This window comes from Arvicanthis niloticus, chromosome 23 (genome assembly GCF_011762505.2).
Source record: "Arvicanthis niloticus isolate mArvNil1 chromosome 23, mArvNil1.pat.X, whole genome shotgun sequence".
In the NCBI taxonomy this organism is placed as follows: Eukaryota; Metazoa; Chordata; class Mammalia; order Rodentia; family Muridae; genus Arvicanthis; species Arvicanthis niloticus.
In genome coordinates this window covers 7,965,006-7,984,734 of record NC_133430.1, presented here as the reverse complement: position 1 = coordinate 7,984,734, position 19,729 = coordinate 7,965,006, and the positions used below count along the sequence as shown (strand labels likewise).

The window sequence follows — 19,729 nt, the reverse complement described above, 5'->3', positions numbered from 1 at the left end:
ACTCCAAGGAGCTGATTCTAATTACTCACACATTTATTTTTTTCTCTTTGCCTTTTTATATCTTCTAGGACATAGCATTCTACATAAGAAGAAAGATTACCTCATTCAAAAACAAATAAGATATCACAGAAAAGGGAGTTATAGCAGTGTTACTGATTACATGATTTTTAAAACATTTTCATTCCATAAGTTCATAGTAAGTTCAAAGCAATAGTTCATATTATAGGTTTGTATGGCTTAAGGAGTTACAGCAGAATTGTTTACATGTCTTTCTATTAAGACTCATACCTGACTAATAATTCCTTAAGTTTAAAGCAATAATTTTTATGGCATAAGTTAGCAAGGTTTTTATGAAGAGACAGGTCATTTGTCTTGTGTCTTATTATTCTGAAGTCTTAGATAGATAAACTAGTTAATCATTTATTTTCTGTTCCTACGCCTATAATAAATCACCTGCTCTAGTTTATGACCTTAGTTGCTGAGATTAGTGGCCTCATTCCTAGCCTACAGTGAGTGTTTCCCCTTGATCATAAATCTATTCCAAGCCTATTTCTTTTCCTAGTACAAAGTACATGCTTTGTGACACGTGGAGATTCACAGAACTCTTTTTGTAATTTTCTTATTCTGCGGGGGTGGAGAGGGGGGCTTAAAATTACTTGAATCAATTCAGAGTTTTATAAAATCATTATCAGGAATTATAAAATCATCAATTCATCTAAACAGCATCATTACATGAAAGTCCATCTTCTTTTTTTTTTTTGGTTTTTCGAGACAGGGTTTCTCTGTGTAGCCCTGGCTGTCCTGGAACTCACTCTGTAGACCAGGCTGGCCTCGAACTCAGAAATCCACCTGCCTCTGCCTCCCAAGTGCTGGGATTAAAGGCGTGCACCACCACCGCCCGGCTGAAAGTCCATCTTCATATTGATTCTGCAGGAAAGCTGCCCAACAGAGTGGGTTAAACCAGCGAACAGTAGGCCGTGTCAGACAGGTGAGGAGTACACCACTGACAGGCATAGCAGCAAGAAGCATTCTTGAGACAAAGTCCCTGGGGTCCTTGCCTCTTCAGGGCACACCCATTGCAGCCATACAGAATGGTGGGCTGTCTCCAGAAAGCTCACTTGCTTGCCATAGCATTTTCCTGAATGGCTCCCACCAGGTGGGCTTATTGTTCTAATATAGGCTTTTTCCTGTGTCTTAGTCAGATAGGTCAACTATATCACTGGATGCTTTTGGTAGACTCTCTTCTAGCCCTTCTTCTGGTTGGGGGAGGGGTGGTGGTCAATGGTTTTGAAGCAGAGCTAGAATGTATTAGGAAAAGCTTGAGATTGTTTTCTTTTGTTTTGAGAGTGTTTTCGCTGTAGCCCAGGCTGACCTGGAACTGTGTAGCCCAGGCTAAGTCTGAACTTACAGCAATATTCTTGTTACAGTCCCCTGAATGCTGGGAAAGCATTCTTCTACCTATCTAAGAAGATTAAAATAAACTTAGGCATGCTCCTTGTGACTATTTAGGCAATAGTAAACCTAACTAAGACGGCTAGGTTGGTCTTTACTGTGCTCGTTTGGTGGTGTGCAGGGGACCTCTCGGTACAATGAAAGTTAGTCGGTATTGGCGAAGGCTCTAGTTAGGAACCAGCGCAGCTTCTCTCTGTTCAATGAGATGGGAAGTTTTGTCTTCAGCAATAGAGCCTTACACCCCCCCCACACACACACACAATCTAAAAGTAAAGTAAAATAAGTGTCTCCCCCCCCCCCCCAGCAATGGACAAAGGCACCTTGTTTGTGTTAGTGTTCTTATGTCCTTTGTTCATCCTAGCTTGATGCCTGGCTTGGTGGCCAAAGCTGTCTTATGCCTAGGACTCATGAAAATCAAATCAAATCAAATCAAATCAAATCAAATCAAATCAAACCAAACCCATGTAGCATATCATGGGAAGAGGAAGACAGGCAGAGACCATCAGACTGGCTTGTCACCCACAGACTTTCCCTCCAGCTCATGACACAGGTTGGCCATAGATACCTGCTTGCTGCCATACCACAGGGCACAGATGGAGGATGTCACCCAGCATCCCTACAGCTGGAGCCACCATAATGTGTGAGTCTGCGGTGTTCAGCTGGGAGAGAAAGAAGTGGAGCAGTTTGAGCATTATGAAGACAGAGGGACTGGAGACTGGAGGGGCGGAGGAGGAACCTGTTGTGAGTAGCCAGCCCTGCTACCTGGGGGCATGGTGAGGTCCCAGCCGGAACTGCCACTGAGGGCCATGTCTGAGTCAGTGGCTATCTGACAGCAGGGTGTAGGGTTGATGTCTTCGACTCACCCTGCCATTCATCTGCTGTGGGGTGGCATGGTTGCAGAGGTGATACCTCTCCCTGCCCCCTGTTTCCACAACTCCCTACCTCTGGCAGCCAGGAAACCTGCCCCACAATGTCATAAGCTCAGGAGAACAGTTGGGGGAGTGGGCCCTACTTCTTACCTCGACAGCACAGCAGAGCTGACCCAGATGGCAGGGCCTCAGGTGAGCCACCCCGAAGAGCAAGAGTACTGGAGATTTGACTCCACCACTTGTCTGCCAAGAGGCGGTATGAGTACAGATGAGATGCTGTCCTTCCTTGTCCCTCACCACCTGCAATAGCAGATGAGCTGGCCCTGCCCCTCATAGGCCGCAGCACTCAGGACAGTGGGCCCTGCTTCTTGTCTGAGCAACACAGCAGAGCTTGTCCTGGTAGTGGGGACACAGATGAACCGGCCCTGAAGGGGTGAATGAAGGAGAGCTGGCCTGGGGGTCGATGTCCTCCACCTCCTCTTCCCTGACCACCTGAGAGGGTTGGGAGAGCTGACCCTGGGGTCGTGAGAGTGGGTGAGCTGGCTTTGACTCTCCTTGGCTGCAACATTTATACAAGTCAGGGCTGGCCCTGGTTGAGGGGGCAGTTTGAGCCAGACCTTAGGGTGTGAGAGCAGGAGAGCTGACCCAGCCCTTCACAGGCTGCAGTATTTGGAAGAGTGGGCATCTTACTGGGCAGTATAGTGGAGCTGGCTCTGGAAGCCTGGGTGCAGATGAGCTGGCTCCAAAGGCAGTAGAGTAAGAGCTGCTAATGGCAGTATTAGGTGGCCTAGCTGAAGCTGTGATGGAGAGAGCTCACCCTGGGAATTAGGATAAGGGAAAGAGCCCAAATCCAGGGCTCTAAGTTGTCCTACCCCAGAATCTATCATCTGCAAATGGTTGAGAGGTGTGAAAGGGCCAGTCCTACTGTTTTAAAGCTGCAGGATCTCCATGACAGGGCAGCAGGGGGATGCCTAGGAATCTCAATAAGGATCCAATATGGATGGTATTGCAGAAGCCAGAGATCTCAAACCAGACCAGTGACTCATTGTAATGAACACTTTGCAAATGATGATGTATGAACAAAGGGATATACTGTGCGGCACACTGACACACTACAGCTTCCATGATGAGATGGTTGCTATGCTTTGGTGGTGGGGGTGGGTGTGTTTGGAGGGGTGGGGGGGTGGGTCTGGGGGGGTGTTTGGGTGTTTGGGGATAGCGTGGGGGCAGGCTGCAAGGGTAAAGGGAAGATATGAAAGGAAGGGGATCGGAGCAGGACTAGGGTGCCTAATGGGAAACCCACAAAAAATCCTGTGGGATGGTGGTGGGACACACTGTTAGTCCCAGCACTTGGGAGGCAGAGGCAGGAAGATCTCTGAGTTCCAGGTCAGCCAGGGCTACACAGAGAAACCTTGTCTCAGGGAAAAAACAAAACAAACAAACAAAACCAAAAAAACTCTTAGTAAACCTCTTAGTAAGAATCTCAAATGATAACAATGATTATAGTAAAAGCTGGTAAAGCTAATATGACACGAGAGCCTGACCAGTGAAATCAACAAATAAGATCAGCAGACGGCTCCATGAGGAAGCGGTCGTCTAAGCCTGCTGACATAGGTTCAGTCTCTGGAGCCCATGTGGTGGACCAAGAGACACAACTCCATAAGTTGTCCTCTGATCTCCACTCATGCTGTGGCACACCTCCCTCACATACAGAATACACACATGTAAAAAGTAATATTTAATTAACAAGTAAGGGACTGGATTGTAGCTTAGTGGTAGAGCCTTTACCTAGCACACACAAGATCATGGGTTCAGTACAGAAAATACAAAACACAAGTGAATTTTTAGTACAACTAACAACAAAAATCACTGTAAAGAATGAATAAATTGGTCAGGAGAGATTGCTCAGTGGTTACTACCACGTACTTTTGTTGCAGAAGACCTGAGTTCTGTTCTCAGAACCCATGTTGGTCTGTTCACAAGCACCTGCAACTCCAGCTTCAGGGGGATCTGATACCTCTGTCCTCCGTGGATACTGTATTCATGTGTATATAGACATGGGTGAGCAAACACACACGTAATTAAAAATAATAAAAATAAACCTCAAAACAATGACACTAATTTTACTTTGATAACAAAGTCTGAGAGATAGATACCAGATAAAAAGTATATAGCAGTATTCACTATTAACATCAGTACAAAAAATAGTAGTAAACTGGTTTTAGCAGCAGGTTCAAGGAATTATATATTACGATCAAAGTCAAATTGATCCTGGAAAGTAAGGATGTTCAGTGTGGGAGATAGTTGGTACAGTGCTTGCCTAACATATGTGGAACTTTAGGTTTGATCCCCAGCCCTGTAAAAAAACCCTACACAGTGGCATCCCAGTAATGTAATCCCAGTTCTTGGAAGTAGATGTAAGAGGATCAAGAAGTTCAAAGTGATCCTCAAGTTTGAAGCTACCCTAGGCTACATATAACTGTCTCAAAGAAAACATTACAAATATGTAAGTAAGGTACTTCATGTCCTGGAATTATAGACATCCCCTGTCAACACCTGTCTGGAAAGCAGGGTTCAAGAGATAGTTGTACCTTCTTCATAGCATTATTTATGATAACTAAAGTGAGAAGTCTTTATAAAAGATGAGTGGATATGGAGATCATCATGATAGCTAGATGTGGAGGCAGGTGGATCTCTGTGAGTTTCAAGCCAGCATGGTCCACATAGTGAATTTTTTATCATTGCTCTCTGCTCCCAGTGGGTGCACATGGCTCTACACCCACCCAGCAGCTCTGGATTCAGGAATGAAAAGACACAAGTATGCAGCCTAATTTTTAAGATCCTTTCTAGCTTGATGGTTGGGCTACTCACGTGGCTAACACACTGTCCTCCGATATTCCTGAGTTAATATTTGCTAAATCTATATTTCTTCTCTGCTACCTCAGACCCAATCTCCCTGATTCTTACATGTCGGCAGGCCTTTAAGTCTGATCTCTCTGCTTCCCTGAAGCAGTCATGGCGATTCTGCCCTTACCCTGTCCTGTGTTTCCTCTCAGGAATCCTCAAAGTCCTACTTCTATCCCTCTGCTCAGCCATTGGCTGTTGGCTCTTTATTGATCAGTCAAGAAACCAACTGTTGGCAGGGACCTACAGCAGCCATGCAAATTCCCATGTAAGCACAAATTAAAACTCCAACAAGAACACAGTACAATGATATGTAGATGTCAGAATGCTGTAAGCAAACCCTTGGCTTTATGTGCTTACTTTAATAATTAAACAAACAAACAACCCCAGGAGTGGGTAAAGTCAGGCATGGTGGCAAATGTACAATAATCCCAGCATGTGGGAAGCTGAAGCAGGAGGGTAGGCAGTTTGTTCAAGGTCATCCTAGGTCATAGAGAGACTGTCTCAAAACCATGCATGGCACAGAGTAGGTTAATGAGTAAACTGTGTGTCTATATAAAGGGATGACATGAAGGAGAGTCTGATGCTTCATGGACCTTACAGACATTGTGTTAGGTAACATATGGCAGTCAGAAAAAGACAAGCATGAGGCCTTGACCATCATAAAGGGCTAAGTAGAAAGATGTAGCCAGGAGCCGGGTGGGGAGGGGTTCAGTGAGAGAATGGGGCTTATTGTTTGATGGGTGTAAAGCTCCCGTTTTGCAAGATGAGAATAATTCTGGAAGTGGAGGGTGATGGCGTACATTATAGATACACTGGATACTGAAATGTACACAAATGGTAATTTGGGGTTCTCCAGATTTTATTATAATAATAACTTTTTAAAGAATTGTTTTATTTATTTTATATATGAGAGTACACTGTTGCTCTCTTCAGACACACCAGAAGAGGGCATTGGATCCCATTACAGATGGTTGTGAGCAACCATATGGTTGCTGGGAATTAAACTTGGGAACGCTGGAAGAGCAGTCAATGCTCTTAACTGCAGAGCCATCTCTACTGGAATAATAATTTTTAAAGTGCAGAAATCTTAGAATGATTTGTCTCTCTGACTTTGTACACATTTTAAATCAGAAATTTATATGCTGTAGCTCAAGAACCTTCTTTCATGGTTCCAGCTTTACAGCTGCTTTTTATTTTCTTCATTTTAAGTATCTCTCTGGTCATAGTCTTTGTTTCTGATGTGTCTTCATTTAGGGGAAGACAGAGTCCATCACTGTGGTGAAGCTGCTGAGCTGCTTTGATGACCTTGTTGCAGCAGGCACTGCCTCCGGGAGGGTTGCAGTCTTCCAGCTCGTGTCTTCACTGCCAGGGAGGAACAAGCAGGTGAGTGCCCAGGCTCTGTCCCTGTCTCTCCTCCTGGCCAGTTCCTCAGGCATGTTTAAGATGAGAAATCCTCAGAGCTGGGTGTGGTGGCGCCAGCCTGTGATCCAGCACTCCAGAGGCAGAGGTTGGAGGATCTCTGTAAAGTGTGTGGGTGGCAGGGAGTCTTCATTTGCCTAGAAAGTTTATAGTCAGTCTGACATTGTGCTTTTTATGATTGGGTGACATCTTTGTCCCTGCTTGGAACATTTGGCATAAAGCACAAATCAGAGCTCTTCTTTTTACTTAATGCCCTTTTCCCCTTTTCTGTTTTTTCTAAGTTTTTTTTTTTTTTTTTTTTTTTTTAGAGAGAGAGAGAGAGAGAGAGAGAGAGAGAGAGAGAGAGAGAGAGAGAGAGAGAGAAGAGATATTCGGGAAGACAGGAGTAGGTGGATGGGTGGGGAAGTACCCTCATAGAGGCAGGGGCAGGGAGGATGGGTTAGGAGGTTTCTGAAGGGGAGATCTGGAAAGGGGAAAACAATGGAAATGTAAATAAAGAAGATATCCAATAAAAAAATACAATCAATCAATAAAAAAGAATGCAGAGAGAGAGAGAGAGAGAGATTGAGAGAGAGTGTGTACACGTGCGTGTGCTTGCTCTCTCCTTCCACCATATAGGTCCAGGGATTGAACTGACACCCTCAGGTTTGGCAGAGTGCTGTTATCCACCTTGTTGGCCTACCTGTGAGTTTCGAATGTGGACAGACATGGAATCTGTACAGTTCTGTTTGGAAAACAGCTCCCCCCACCCCCAAAGTAGGTGCACAGTCACACAGCTCTCCTTTCCTGGGATCTCTTGTCACCTGTAGCTTCGGAGATTTGATGTTAGTGGTGTCCACAAAACCAGCATTACAGCTCTGGCTTGGAGCCCCAATGGGATGAAGCTGTTCTCTGGAGATGACAAAGGGAAGATCGTCTACTCCTCTCTAGATCTAGACCAGGTAAGGTGATTTTCAGAGATGTTGGCCATCACCAGCTTTTATCTGTAGTAGGCAGCAGTCTTGGCTCCATGTGATCTCCAGCACCATGCCCTTAAGCTGCCAACATTTTCTTTCATGAAGTTTTTCAGTGTTCTATAAGCTCCTACTTCTGTGACTAAATAATTGTCCTGCAGAATCAACAGTAAAAACTATACATGTTTGAGGCAGGCATGGTGGTGCCCTATAATTCCAGCACTTGGAGACTGAAAATCTTTATGAGTTTGAGGCCAGCTACATAGAAAGTGCCAAGCCAACTACATAGTAAAAGTCTATGTCAAAACAAAGGAACAAGTTGGGCAAGTTTTCAGGATGTCTCATGGTATTTTGATATGTATGTGCTGTGTGCAGTGTTCAATTCAGCTCCTCAAACATGTTTGCTGTTCTCCTGGCTGCTGTTAAGCAAAGAGCTGGTGACCCTTCCTGATTCCTTGAAATACTGTCAGGAAGGATGCAAACAATTCTCTAGTCATGTCTGTGACCGAATCAGTATGTGTGTGACCCAATGAGCTTACTTAGGGTTGCTGTCCTGAGCATGACTGTGGCTCGTTATGTACAAGAGGATGGCGATGACCAGGAGCCTCACAGCTGAAGAAGGTCTCTCCTTCTCCCCAAGCGACCATTGACTGTCAGTAGTTCCTTACAGGGAGACAGGGTCTTGGCAGCCCTCCCCTATTCATTTTGGAATGTCAATGGGCCCAGTCTTACAGTGGTCTTCTGTGTGTAGTCATAGCTGCTGACTTCATGACCAGGTAATATTCTACAGTACTTTTTCCTGTCTTGGGCTCTTCTATCCTTTCTGCCCTCTCCTCAGAGCTGTTCCCTGGGCCTTGGAAGGGATGATGCAGATGTCCTTTTTAGGGCTTAGCATTCAATCGTTACACATTCTCAGCACTTGGACCAGTTTTGAGGCTTTGCAGTTAAGTTCTTCCCACTGCAAAAAGAAGCTTCTCTGACTAACAACGAAAGAAGCACCAATTTAAGGGCATAAACCTAAGTATTTAGAAGGCAGCCTGATATACCCATTTAGCAAAACAGTAGTAGTTTCTCCACTAGTGCCTGCAACCTCTCCAGCTTTGGGCTTTTAATCAGATTTATAATAACAGACATGAATTCCCTCCAGGGGCACGGGCCTCATACCTCAGCAGAAACAGACACAGCACTGTTACACTGACAAGTGAGTAGTATAGCACAGGGTCCACAGCGGGGAAGACTGATGGTGTTCCCCTCTAACACCCTGCATAGCACCGCCTCCTGGCACTCTGAAAACTAAGTGGCACAAGTAAGTGTCCAGCTCAGTTCTTGTTTGATTTCTCTGTGCCCTGCATCCACGTGTGAGAGACACCATGACCACACCATGACCAAGGGACCTTTTTTTTTTTTTTTTTTTTTTTTTTTTAAGATTTATTTACTTATTTTTATGTGCATGAATGCTCTAGCTGCATGGACACCTGCTTGCCAGAAGATGGCATCAGATCGCATCAGAGATGATGTGAGCCACCATGTGGTGGAACTCAGGACCTCTGGAACAGCCAGTACCCTTAACCACTGAGCCATCTCTCCAGCCCTTACCAAGGGAACTCTTATAAGAGGAAACATTTGTCTGAGGGCTTGCTTACAGTTTCAGAGGTTAGTCCATTATCATTGTGCTGGGAAGCAGACAGCCACCGCTCTGCAACAGTAGCTGAGAGCTTTATGTTCTGATCTGCAGGAAGCAGGGGTGGGAGGGGAGGGAGAGAGGGGGAGAGGGAGGGAGGGAGGGAGGGAGGGAGGGAGGGAGGGAGGGAAAGAGAGAGAAAGAGAGAGAGAGAGAGAGAGAGAGAGAGAGAGAGAGAGAGAGAGAGAGAGAGGGGAGAGAGAAGGGAGAGAGGGAGAGGCTTTTGAAACCTCAGAGCCCACCCCCCACCATGGTGACATACTTCCTCCAACAAGGCCACATCTATATGAGCCTAAGGAAGCCATTCTTATTCAAACCACTGTAGATGTCTTAGAGACTAAGAGTACTGGCTGCTCTATTGAAGGAGCTGGATTTGATCCTCAGAACATGGCAGTTGACAACTGTGTGTAACTCAGTCCTAGGGTATCAAGCCCCACTCTATGATCTCTGTGGGAACTAGGCACCCAAGTGGTGCATAGTAACTCATGCAGGCAAAACACTCATATATATAAAATAAACAAGTCTTTTAGAAGCAATGGCAGCAGCCTATATTGTTCCTAAGGCTTCTGAGGACTGCTTGGAAAACAACTCATAAAGAGGTGGCCTACCCTGTGGCTTCTGTGAGCTGCTTTAGCACGTGGTTTTTCTCAAAAACTGATAGTCATGTGACATCTAAAACCCTTGATGGGTTTTCTTACCTTGTTACATGAAAACCTGTCAGTTTATCTTATGCTTTTGAGTGGATTTTTAACTTTTGAATGGTTTCAGTATCATGTGTTGGCCGCTTAGTAGAATAGGCATCTCAGAAGGTACAGATCTTCAGATGCTGACACGTATATTATATGATATTAGAAGGCTGGGGCTGGAGAGAGGACATGGAAGCTCACAACTGTCTAACTTAGTTCTATGTCATCTAAGACCTTCTCTGGCCTCTGGGGCTTCAAGAATGTGCTTAGTTTGTAGACATTTCTGCAGGTAAAACACCAATATTGGGGCTGGAAGGATAGCTCATTGGTTAAGAGCACTGGCTGCTCTTCCAGAGGTCCAGAGTTCAATTCCTAGCAACTACACAGTAGCTCACAACCATCTGTAATGGGATCCGATGCCTTCTTCTGGTATGTCTAAAGATAGCTACAGTGTACTCACATACATAAAATAAACAATAACTAAATCTTTTTTTAAAAACCCACCCATATTGTATAAGATAAGTAAATAAAAATTTTTTGAAAAGAAAGAAAAGTACCTTTGTTATTATAACTCCATCATGTTGAGCACAAAGTTCTTCAGCTTTTGGAATCTTGTCTAATTTATACAAACACAAGTTTTCAAGATTCTCATATTCATTTGAAGGTAACAAATACTGAAAGAACAGGCTCTTTTTTTCCTTTTTACAAAGAAAATCCCTTCCAGAGCCTCACTCCCTACAGTTAACTCCCAGGTTAAACGGCGAGTGAAAACGGCGTGTGGTTTGGTTCCGCTTCTACCATGGCAGGCATGGCGTCTTCCCTCGGGACCCAGGGTTTCATCCTGCAGGTCTGTGTGCACACATTCCATTTGATCACATCAAAAGCAAAACCTCTATTCCTTAGAGCTGAAATTACCATTTTTCTGCATCAAGATATTCTCCAGTGGAATTTATACTTTCAGTGTGAATGTGTGGTGGAGGGACAATGACTTTTGTAAAGTTTGGTGCTGTGGTCATGGCTCATGATGAAATTCCAAGTGGTCTGTACACACTGCTTCCTATGCTCTCAGTGGAAGCATTTAGACGGTGTCTTGTTGGGCATGACACATATATTTAGCAAAACAATAGTTTTAATGAAAAAAGGCATGCAGATGGGAAGATGGTATTGATCCCAAAGATTTGAGGAGAAAGACCAGCAACCCCAATCATCATGGCCAGATTAATTAAAGCTTCTTTATTCCTGAACATGAGGTGTCTCCCCTAAAGGAAGGGTTCAAGAGATCAGCATTGGACATGGGCAAAATAAGATTGATTAGAGCTCAGGGTTAGGGGGTGTCCAAATGGGGGATTTGGCAAGCGAATATCAGGGTTACAGGAGCAGCATAACACTGTGGGCATAATAAGCCTTTGAAACAAAGGTAGGGTTGGAAGATGGTTATGGCAACTTTGAAACAAAGGCATGGTTGCCATTTTCTGGAATAGGCAGTACAGCACCACTTGTAGTTAAGGTCACAGGTAGGGCATAGCTAAGTCCTTGACTAACAAGAGATTCAATCATAAACAGGAGTGAACCTAGTTTATCTGTACTACAAGATGGCTTTTAAGCCTAAAATGGAGGCAGGTTTATCAATAGTTCAGAGGTTAAACACCTATACACATAAAGGAAAATTGAAAAAGCTTAAGATAAGAGGACATTTAACATCTCGGTATTCTATGAAAATGAATTTGGCCTGGTATATGCTATAAAAGAGTCTTAGTCTTAGGGATGCTAGGGTGAGTGGAACCCACTTAGAACTGCTGCTATGTGGGAACATTGCTTGTCAAGCTTACCAAGGGGCTTAGATCTGCTTTTCTCTGGTGCTGCTCAGGAGTTGTTGCTCCTTGTCATCTACTCTTACCCCTGTGAGCAGGTTGCTAAGGAAACCGAGAGAAGCCCACTCGGATCTCACTATTCAGCAAATTGAAGGGAAATAAAATTTGGGGGAAAAAAATTCAGAAACATCCTGAAAAGGCAGTCTCTGTATGTATCCCTGGTTGTCCTGGAACTTGATATTTGACCAGGCTGGTTTCAAATTTAGAGATCTGCTTGCCTCTGCGTCCTGTGTGCTGGAATTAAAGCGGTGTGCCCCATGCCGATTTTGCAGCATTCTTCCTGAATAGTTGATCAGACTTAAACAACGCTGCTGCAGTTGCTGCTCCCTCTCTCCTCTGTGAGCAGGCTGCTGACCGAATAGAAGGACACTCAGGCGGCAGTGGCTGTAGAAACCGGTTTGAAACTGGGTCTTGACACATAATATAGCTCCAGCTGTCTTTGAACTCACAGCAATCATACCACCATATCTGGGTAAAATCAGAGTTTTGATACATGAATATGTTTTGTTTTAACAGAAACCCTTTTTTATTTGTGAGGCGTGTGGAGAATGCAAGCTTATATGCCAGAGTGCACTTGCCAATGTCAGAGAACAACTTTCAGGAGTCAGTTCTCTACTTTAGTAATGGGTTCCTGGGATTGAACTCAAGTCATCAGGCTTATGTGGCAAGCCCTTTTTGATCTGTGGAGCCATCCCACAAGCCATTCCTTGTAGAGAAACCGTGAGAGTATATCATTGTCACAAGATGTCATAGGCAGCCATGCTCTGTGATATTATATAAGACACATAATACATGTGCTGTGGGATGTTTTTATGCATCCTTCTTTGAACTATTTACTTAGAATATTATTAGAGAAATAGGTAGGTTTTTGATGTTTCTTTTCAAGCTTGGTGTATATGAGATTAATGTCAATTTTACTGTCTTATTAGTAAGAAAATTTTCAAATCTCATTTGCAGTAGGTTAACAATGAATCTGAAGAAAATTAAAACATACTTTTTGTTTTGTTTTGTTTTGTTGAGACAAGGTCTCACATAGCTCAGGCTGACCTCAAACTCACTATATGACAAGAATGACCTTGAACTCTTGATCTACTTGCCTCCGTCTCCCAGTGCTGAGATTATAGGTATGCACCACTGTGCCTGGTACCACAGAATCGTTTTTAATTCATTACAGCTAGTAAGAGGTATGTTTAATCACTGTGAGGGAGCTGAACAATCTTGTGCCATTGTTGACCTGGCTCTCTCACAGGGTATCTGCAACTCACACCTTGTGTTGGAAGAGCCGTCCTCCATTGTGCAGCTGGACTACAGCCAGAAAGTGCTGCTTGTGTCCACTTTGCAGAGAAGCCTGCTCTTTTACACAGAGGAGAAGGCTGTCAAGCAGATTGGATCCCAACCAAGGAAAAGGTAAGCTTTAGGCATGTCACATGGCTCTCAGAATTGACCCTTAAGTTCACTGAGGTTTCCTGTTAGCCACACCAGCCTGGGGTTCCTGGTAGCCTGTGCCTGCCAAAGACACTTTATGGAGTCTGATGGGATGAAGAAGTCCTCTAGTTTGAGGAAATGCAGTAGTGCACTGAGAGCATAGCCAGTGCACCCCAGGGCTTGGTCTGAGGAATGTAGAGGGTAGTAGTGTGTGTCTATTCTAGACATGGTTTATCTCTAGAACCCTGAGAATTCAACACCTTTGTGCCCCAGGATGCTGCTGTGCTCCACACTGGTAGGTTGTGGCCAAATGAGACTGGGTAGCCTAGCATATGTGGGCCTCTCCTGTCATAGAGATCAAAAGGCAGACTCAGGTCTTACTGACAGACATGGAAATGGCTACAGGGTGCTATAGAAATGTAAGCAGGCTTCCACTCAGCCTAGGGTCAGAGAAGAGTTTTTTTTCAGTGTGAAGACTACGTGCTGACTAGGAGAGGCTAAAATGAGAAGGGTTCTGGGCTAAAAGAGAATCTCTCCTTTAATCACCTGCTGGAAGAAGGGCAATGAAGAGAAGGGTGAGAACTTAGGGTTCCCCACAAACTAGACATGTGACAGAAGAAACATACACATCCTGCACTTTACTGTTCTCCAGCAAGAAAATGAACTTTCATAACCACTTTGTGTGGAGAGAACAGGGAGGCAGAACAGTGGAGGACTTTAGCTGAGGAGGCCAGGAGCCAAGTGGGTGATGGGAACTTGCTTTTGAGAAGCTGTGGGCCCCTACCTTGTGTCCTCCTTTCAGTAAAGGGACATTGCCTGCACAGGTTTGGGACAGGATGACAGGGAGTTAATGGATGTTGAAAGGATTTGAGGCAGATTGGAGAATGAGATTAAGAGGCATGGGAGGGTCTCCCTGGGGCTGGTGGTGCCATTGGTGACAAGTGTCAAGGGAGAGGAGGATGAGGTCAGACAAGATACGGCCAGTTTCTGATGTATTCATGGTCTGTCCCGTGCTCTGTGCTCTGCAACAACACTAGATTTGTTCTCTTCTCTGCCCGGCAGCCTTCATATTGGAAGTTCTTTCATACCCCTCTTTGGCTCCTTTCTTAATGCTATCAGTAGTCTGGCATGCACTCAGTGAGCTAAAACCTGTGGGTCTGCCTCCTAGTCTCCATATAAAGTATACTCTATGCCAGGGACTGGTCCCACCTTGAGAAACAAAGGAATGAGTCCTCTTTCTCGGGGGACAATGATTTTATTTTTACCTTGTGTCTTAGTATCTTTTTGTCATGTGCTGCCATAGGTGTTGATTACAAGGATGAGGCCATGCCAGTCCATGTGCTTCATCAAGCAAGTGTTCAGGAAAGGCTGCTTCATGGGCTGGTTCTTTCCAGCTAGCTGCCTTCTGTCTGCTCCCTCACAGAATCTCCAGAACACACAAATGTCCTCCAAACCAGCTCTGTCTAGGACCCATCCTTATGTACAAATGCCTGTGGCGGGTGGCTCCTGGTGTTGAACTTTCACAAATACACAACCCGGTTTGATAGGTTTCAGGTCACTGAGTGCAGGATAAATCACATGCTCTGGTACATACAGTGAACAAAACAGAAGCAACAAGAAGAAAGAGGTCCCAGAAGTAGAAAGAAAGCAAACTTAAAATTGGGTCCCCAAACAGATTATTTGACAGGAAAGGCAGGAGGGAGAGGCACTGGTTGCTTAACTAGGATTCCTTTGGGCTTTTCTCTTTAGGGGACCTTTCCAGCACAAACCCCCCAAAGGCAAGACTCAGAAACGGTCCTATTACATAGTTGTCTATGAAAACTCTGTGGCTCAAAACACTTGATTAGTTTAATGATCTTTGTTCTAAAGCCGAATCTGACATATGATCTCCTCCCTGGGTCCTATCCAGAGGGATTTAATTTACTAAGGTGCCAGCGGGGCCTAGTGGGATCCCCTTATGCAGAGGAGTGCTCCACCCACAGACATGTATCACCCTAGGGGTAATGGGGAGCGAGAAGCTATGGACTGTGAGGGGATGGCACATGGCAGCCCCTCAGGCAGGAGACTGGGAATGCCACACACTTGGTTTTCTCGTTCAGTCTCACTCCACCTGGGGTATGAAAGGTACGCTTCCTAAAGATTAGCACACGAAGATCTCCAAAGGCTAATAATGTCACGCCAGTGCCATTCTACTGTCCAGATTGGCTAAAGTCTGTTTAAAGAAAGAATCAGCAAGGCACAGTTGAGCTAAACCTCTTCATTTGAACTCTGGTAGAAATCGGACCATTGATGTCAAACAGTGGGAGCTCTGAGAATTCAGTTTGGGGCAGGGGCGGGAGCCAGGTGGGTAGATTGGGGTAAGCACATTGGCTGTAAACCTGAGTGTGGCAACTCAGCAGTCCTACTCTGGAAACAACTTGGACAAACTCTCAGGCCTGTATGCTAGGAAGAGTGTGCAAAAAAAAGCTCGTGGCACATGGCACCATCTTTCAAAATAGTGTAAGAAGGCCAGGCGTGACTGTACAGGTCTGTAATCCCACAGAGGCAGGCCTGCTCTACCCAGTGAGTTACAGGCCATTCAGGGTCGCATATTGAGATCCTGTCTCAGAAAACCAACCAAACAAACAAAAAATAGTTTAAGGAAAAGGCTGGGATGTAGCACAGGTCAAGGTTTTTTCTTTTAATTATTATTTATTTAATGTATGTGAGTACACTGTAGCTGTCTTCAGACACACGAGAAGAGGGCATCGGATCCCATTACAGATGGTGGTGAGCCACCATGTGGTTGCTAGGAATTGAACTCAGGACCTCTGGAAGAACCTCTGAGCCATCTCTCCAGCCCAGGTCAAGGATTTTACCTAATGGGTGAAGCTTGGGTTCCACTTCTAGTTCTGTACCAAACAAAATAATAATTCAATTACCAGCCCAGTGGCAGAGTGCTTGCCTAACATGGATGAGACCCTGAGTTCAATCTCCAGCCTCAAGGGAAAGAAAAAGAAAAGGAACAAAATGTCTTAGATGGACTCAGTGGTACACACCTGTAATCCCAGCTCTTGGGAGGTAGGGACAGGAAGGTCAGAAGTTCAATGCCATCCTGATATTTATCCTGTATAGCAGATTCCAGATAGCCTTGGCTTCATAAAATCCTGTCTGCAAACAAATCAATAACAGTAACAATCCAGTAATAAGATTGAATAAATTAGTTGTTTTTAAGATTTTATTTAGAGCTGGGCTTAATAATGCACTCCTTTAATCTCAGCACTCAAGCGACTGAGGCAGGTGTATCTCTGTGAGTTCCAGGCTAGCTAGAGCTATTTCACAGAGAAGCTTTGTTTAGGAAAGAAAAAGAAAAGAAAAATATTTTGTGTACTTACTTTTAATTTTAAGTGTGTGCATGTCTGTCAAAGTGAGTGCAGGTATCCGAGGGCAGTAGGGAGCATTGTTTCCCTGGTTATAGGTCGTAAGTTGGTCCTAGAACTTGTTTTGTAGACCAGCTGGGCCTTAAACTCAGAAATTCTCCTGCCTCTGCCTCCTAAATGCTGGGATTAAAGGTGTGCACCACCATGACTGCCTAGATTTATTAATTTTCTGTGTGTTTTGCTTGCATTTTTGTATGTGTGTGCTTGGTGCCCATGGAGGGCAGAAGAGGGTGTTGGATCCCTGCAGTTAGTAGATGGTTGTGAACACCACAGGGTTGCCAGGAATCAAACCTGGATCTCTGCAAGGGCAACAGATGCTCTTAACAACTAAACCATCTTTTTTTTTTTTTTTTTTTTTTTTTTTTTTGGAGACAGGGTTTCTCTCTGTAGCCCTGGCTGTGCTGGAACTCACTCTGTAGACCAGGCTGGTCTCAAACTCAGAAATCCACCTGCCTCTGCCTCCTGAGTGCTGGGATTAAAGGCGTGCGCCACCACCGCCCGGCCCATCTTTATTTTTTAAGGATTTATTTATTTTATGTGTATGAGTGTTGTGTCTGGATACACACACACATCTTCAGCTTGAGCAGGAAAAGGAAATATATACAGCACATGAGTGCCTAAAGCCAAAGTAGGTCAGAAACGGGTATCAGACCCCTTGGGCACGGGATACAGCTGGTTGTGAACCGCCATGTGGGGCGCTGGGGACCAAGCCTGGGTTGTCTACAAGAGCAACAGTGCTCTTAACCACACTGAGCAGTCTCTCCAGCTCCCACACATGCTCGTGTGTGTGTGTGTTGGGTATTTTATAGTTTTATAAGAAAATAATACCAAGCTTGAGGATGGGAAGGGAAACTGGTACCCTTGGTGGGTTTGGAGAATTTCTGAGACATAGATGAGCTACTCCAGATGTGAGTAAAGCTTGTCATTCAAGGAGCTAGGGTGTGATGGTAGCCGTCAGACTCTAGAAGGAGCAGCATGGAAAGCAGGGACAGAGGGGCAGCCCTGGACGTGTCAGCTTTTGTTCTGTAACAGAAGTTGTAATAGCGGCCTCGTGGGGTGGCCGTCAGGGTTAAAGGGAGAATGGACATAAAGTATAAAGTATGAGACACGAGTGACCTGTGTGAGCTGTGGTGGGAACTGTTGATACAGGTGGTGTGTACTTGTGAAGGCATGGTGGAGCCTGGGTACACGGATGCCAGTGTGACTTAGTGACCAACAAGCAGTAGAGAGGATAGGAAAAGCAATCATTTGTTATTCAGCAGATTCTTAGAGTTGATATGAGGAATTGACAAGGAATCACTTCCAGTTAGTCCATGCCTGTATTTTTTTCCTTTCTTTTCATTTTTTTCTTCCGACTTTAGTACTGGGAAATTTGGTGCTTGTTTTATACCAGGACTGTGTAAGCAAAGCGATCTAACTCTGTATGCAGCCCGGCCTGGGCTCCGGCTGTGGAAGGCTGACGTCCATGGGACTGTTCAAGCCACATTTATCCTCAAGGATGTCTTTGCTGGAGGAGTCACACCTTTTGAGCTCTACCCTCGTCTGGAGCCCTCTGATGGGGGAAGCTGTAGCTCGCCTGAGAAACACCTGGGGCTTGTTTCCTGCTTCTTCCGAGAAGGCTGGGTGTTGAGCTGGAATGAGTACAGTATCTATCTTCTGGACACCGTCAATCAGGTATGTGGAGAACTGCACCTGTCTTTGTGTTCAGCCACTGGGCTCCTGGGAAGATGGAAGGAGCAGTGTTAACTCTGGTGTTTACTCTTCCCTTTGAGACAACCAAGGAAATCAAGTGGAATTCTGTAATTTTTAGTTTAAAAAAAAAAACTTGTTTTTGATATTCATGGTCCTACTCTGCTAAGGAATGTGATATTTTGGGTTTTTTTTAAAGCTCCAATTAAACTTGTTCATTATAATATTTGATTCATTTTTTAAAAATTCCACTTATTTGTGTGTGTATGCAAACTCACATGTGCCTACTTGTGATCATGCCTACATGTCCTGGCACCTATATTGTCAGAGGACGACTTGTGGGAGTTGTTTCTCTCCATCTACCTTGAGTCCCAGAGATTGAACTCAGGTGTCTGATTTGATCTGAAGTACCTTTACCTCTGTCTGCCAAGCCTCGTACTGGTCAGCCTTCTCTTCCTTTTCTCTTCTTTCCATGTCCGAATGTATGTATGTATGTATGCATGCATGCATGCATGTATTTTTCTTGTGTTGGATTCAGGGTGTCTGAGCATGTTACGCACATGCTCTGCCTCCTCTGAGCGATACCCCTCACTTGTAGTTTGTGTGTTCTGGTTCAGTCTTGTGTTTTACTTGTGAATGCTGAGCAAATGCTCTGCTACAGAGCTATGGAGCTCTGTTTTTGTTGTTTTTACATTTTATTTTTGAGGCAGGGACTCACTCAGCTACCCAGGCTGGTCTTGAACCCTTTCTGTAACCCAGGTAGGCCTTGAACTTTTGATTGCCTTGCCTCAACCTATTGAGTACCTGGGATCATACTGTGCTACGAAGTCTTTATAGATCATGTGTTTGCTGACTACCAAACTACTATCTAATCCCATCCAGTGAAGACAGACTTGACAGCAGACACAGTAACTCTGAGGACTGTCGCCCAGTCCAAGTTGGTGGTGCTGCTGCCCAGGAGCGGGTTCCCTGTCCAGTGTGCTCTCCCCTGTTTTTTGGTTTGGTTTGTTTTGTTTTTTCCCCTTTGTGTTTTATCCAAAGACAAGCATGTTATTTTGCCTCCCCTGCCCCTTTCTTTTTAGAAACTAACTGGCATATCATGGCAACTTTCCAGTACCATTAACTCATGGTAGAAACCGTTTCTGCCTAAATCAGGTGATAACAGATCACTCTCAGAAGCTGATTTAGAACTTTAAACAAGCTGTTTGGTTTCAGTTACTGCTTATCCTAAGGTCCGAGCTGCTGGCCTACCCTACTCCCAGCTCTCCTCCAGAATCCAGGCCAGGCTCTCTTTCCTCCACAGGAGCTCTGTGGGCCTGTGGCACACATCTCTAGAGAGTGTCCCCAGAGAATCACAC

The 19,729-nt window shown here is 44.8% G+C and overlaps 1 protein-coding gene across 3 annotated transcripts in view; it reads left to right on the top strand.

Moving 5' to 3' along the window:
* The window catches only part of Tecpr2 (tectonin beta-propeller repeat containing 2), a 103,904-nt gene that overhangs the window by 37,440 nt on the left and 46,735 nt on the right, over positions 1 to 19,729 (top strand). For all 3 annotated transcript variants that reach the window (XM_076921115.1, XM_076921117.1, XM_076921116.1), the window contains exons 3-6: positions 6,483 to 6,611; positions 7,457 to 7,588; positions 13,088 to 13,245; positions 18,044 to 18,356. In XM_076921115.1, coding sequence (XP_076777230.1) covers positions 6,483 to 6,611; positions 7,457 to 7,588; positions 13,088 to 13,245; positions 18,044 to 18,356 — 732 coding nt within the window. The remainder of the gene's footprint in view (positions 1 to 6,482; positions 6,612 to 7,456; positions 7,589 to 13,087; positions 13,246 to 18,043; positions 18,357 to 19,729) is intronic.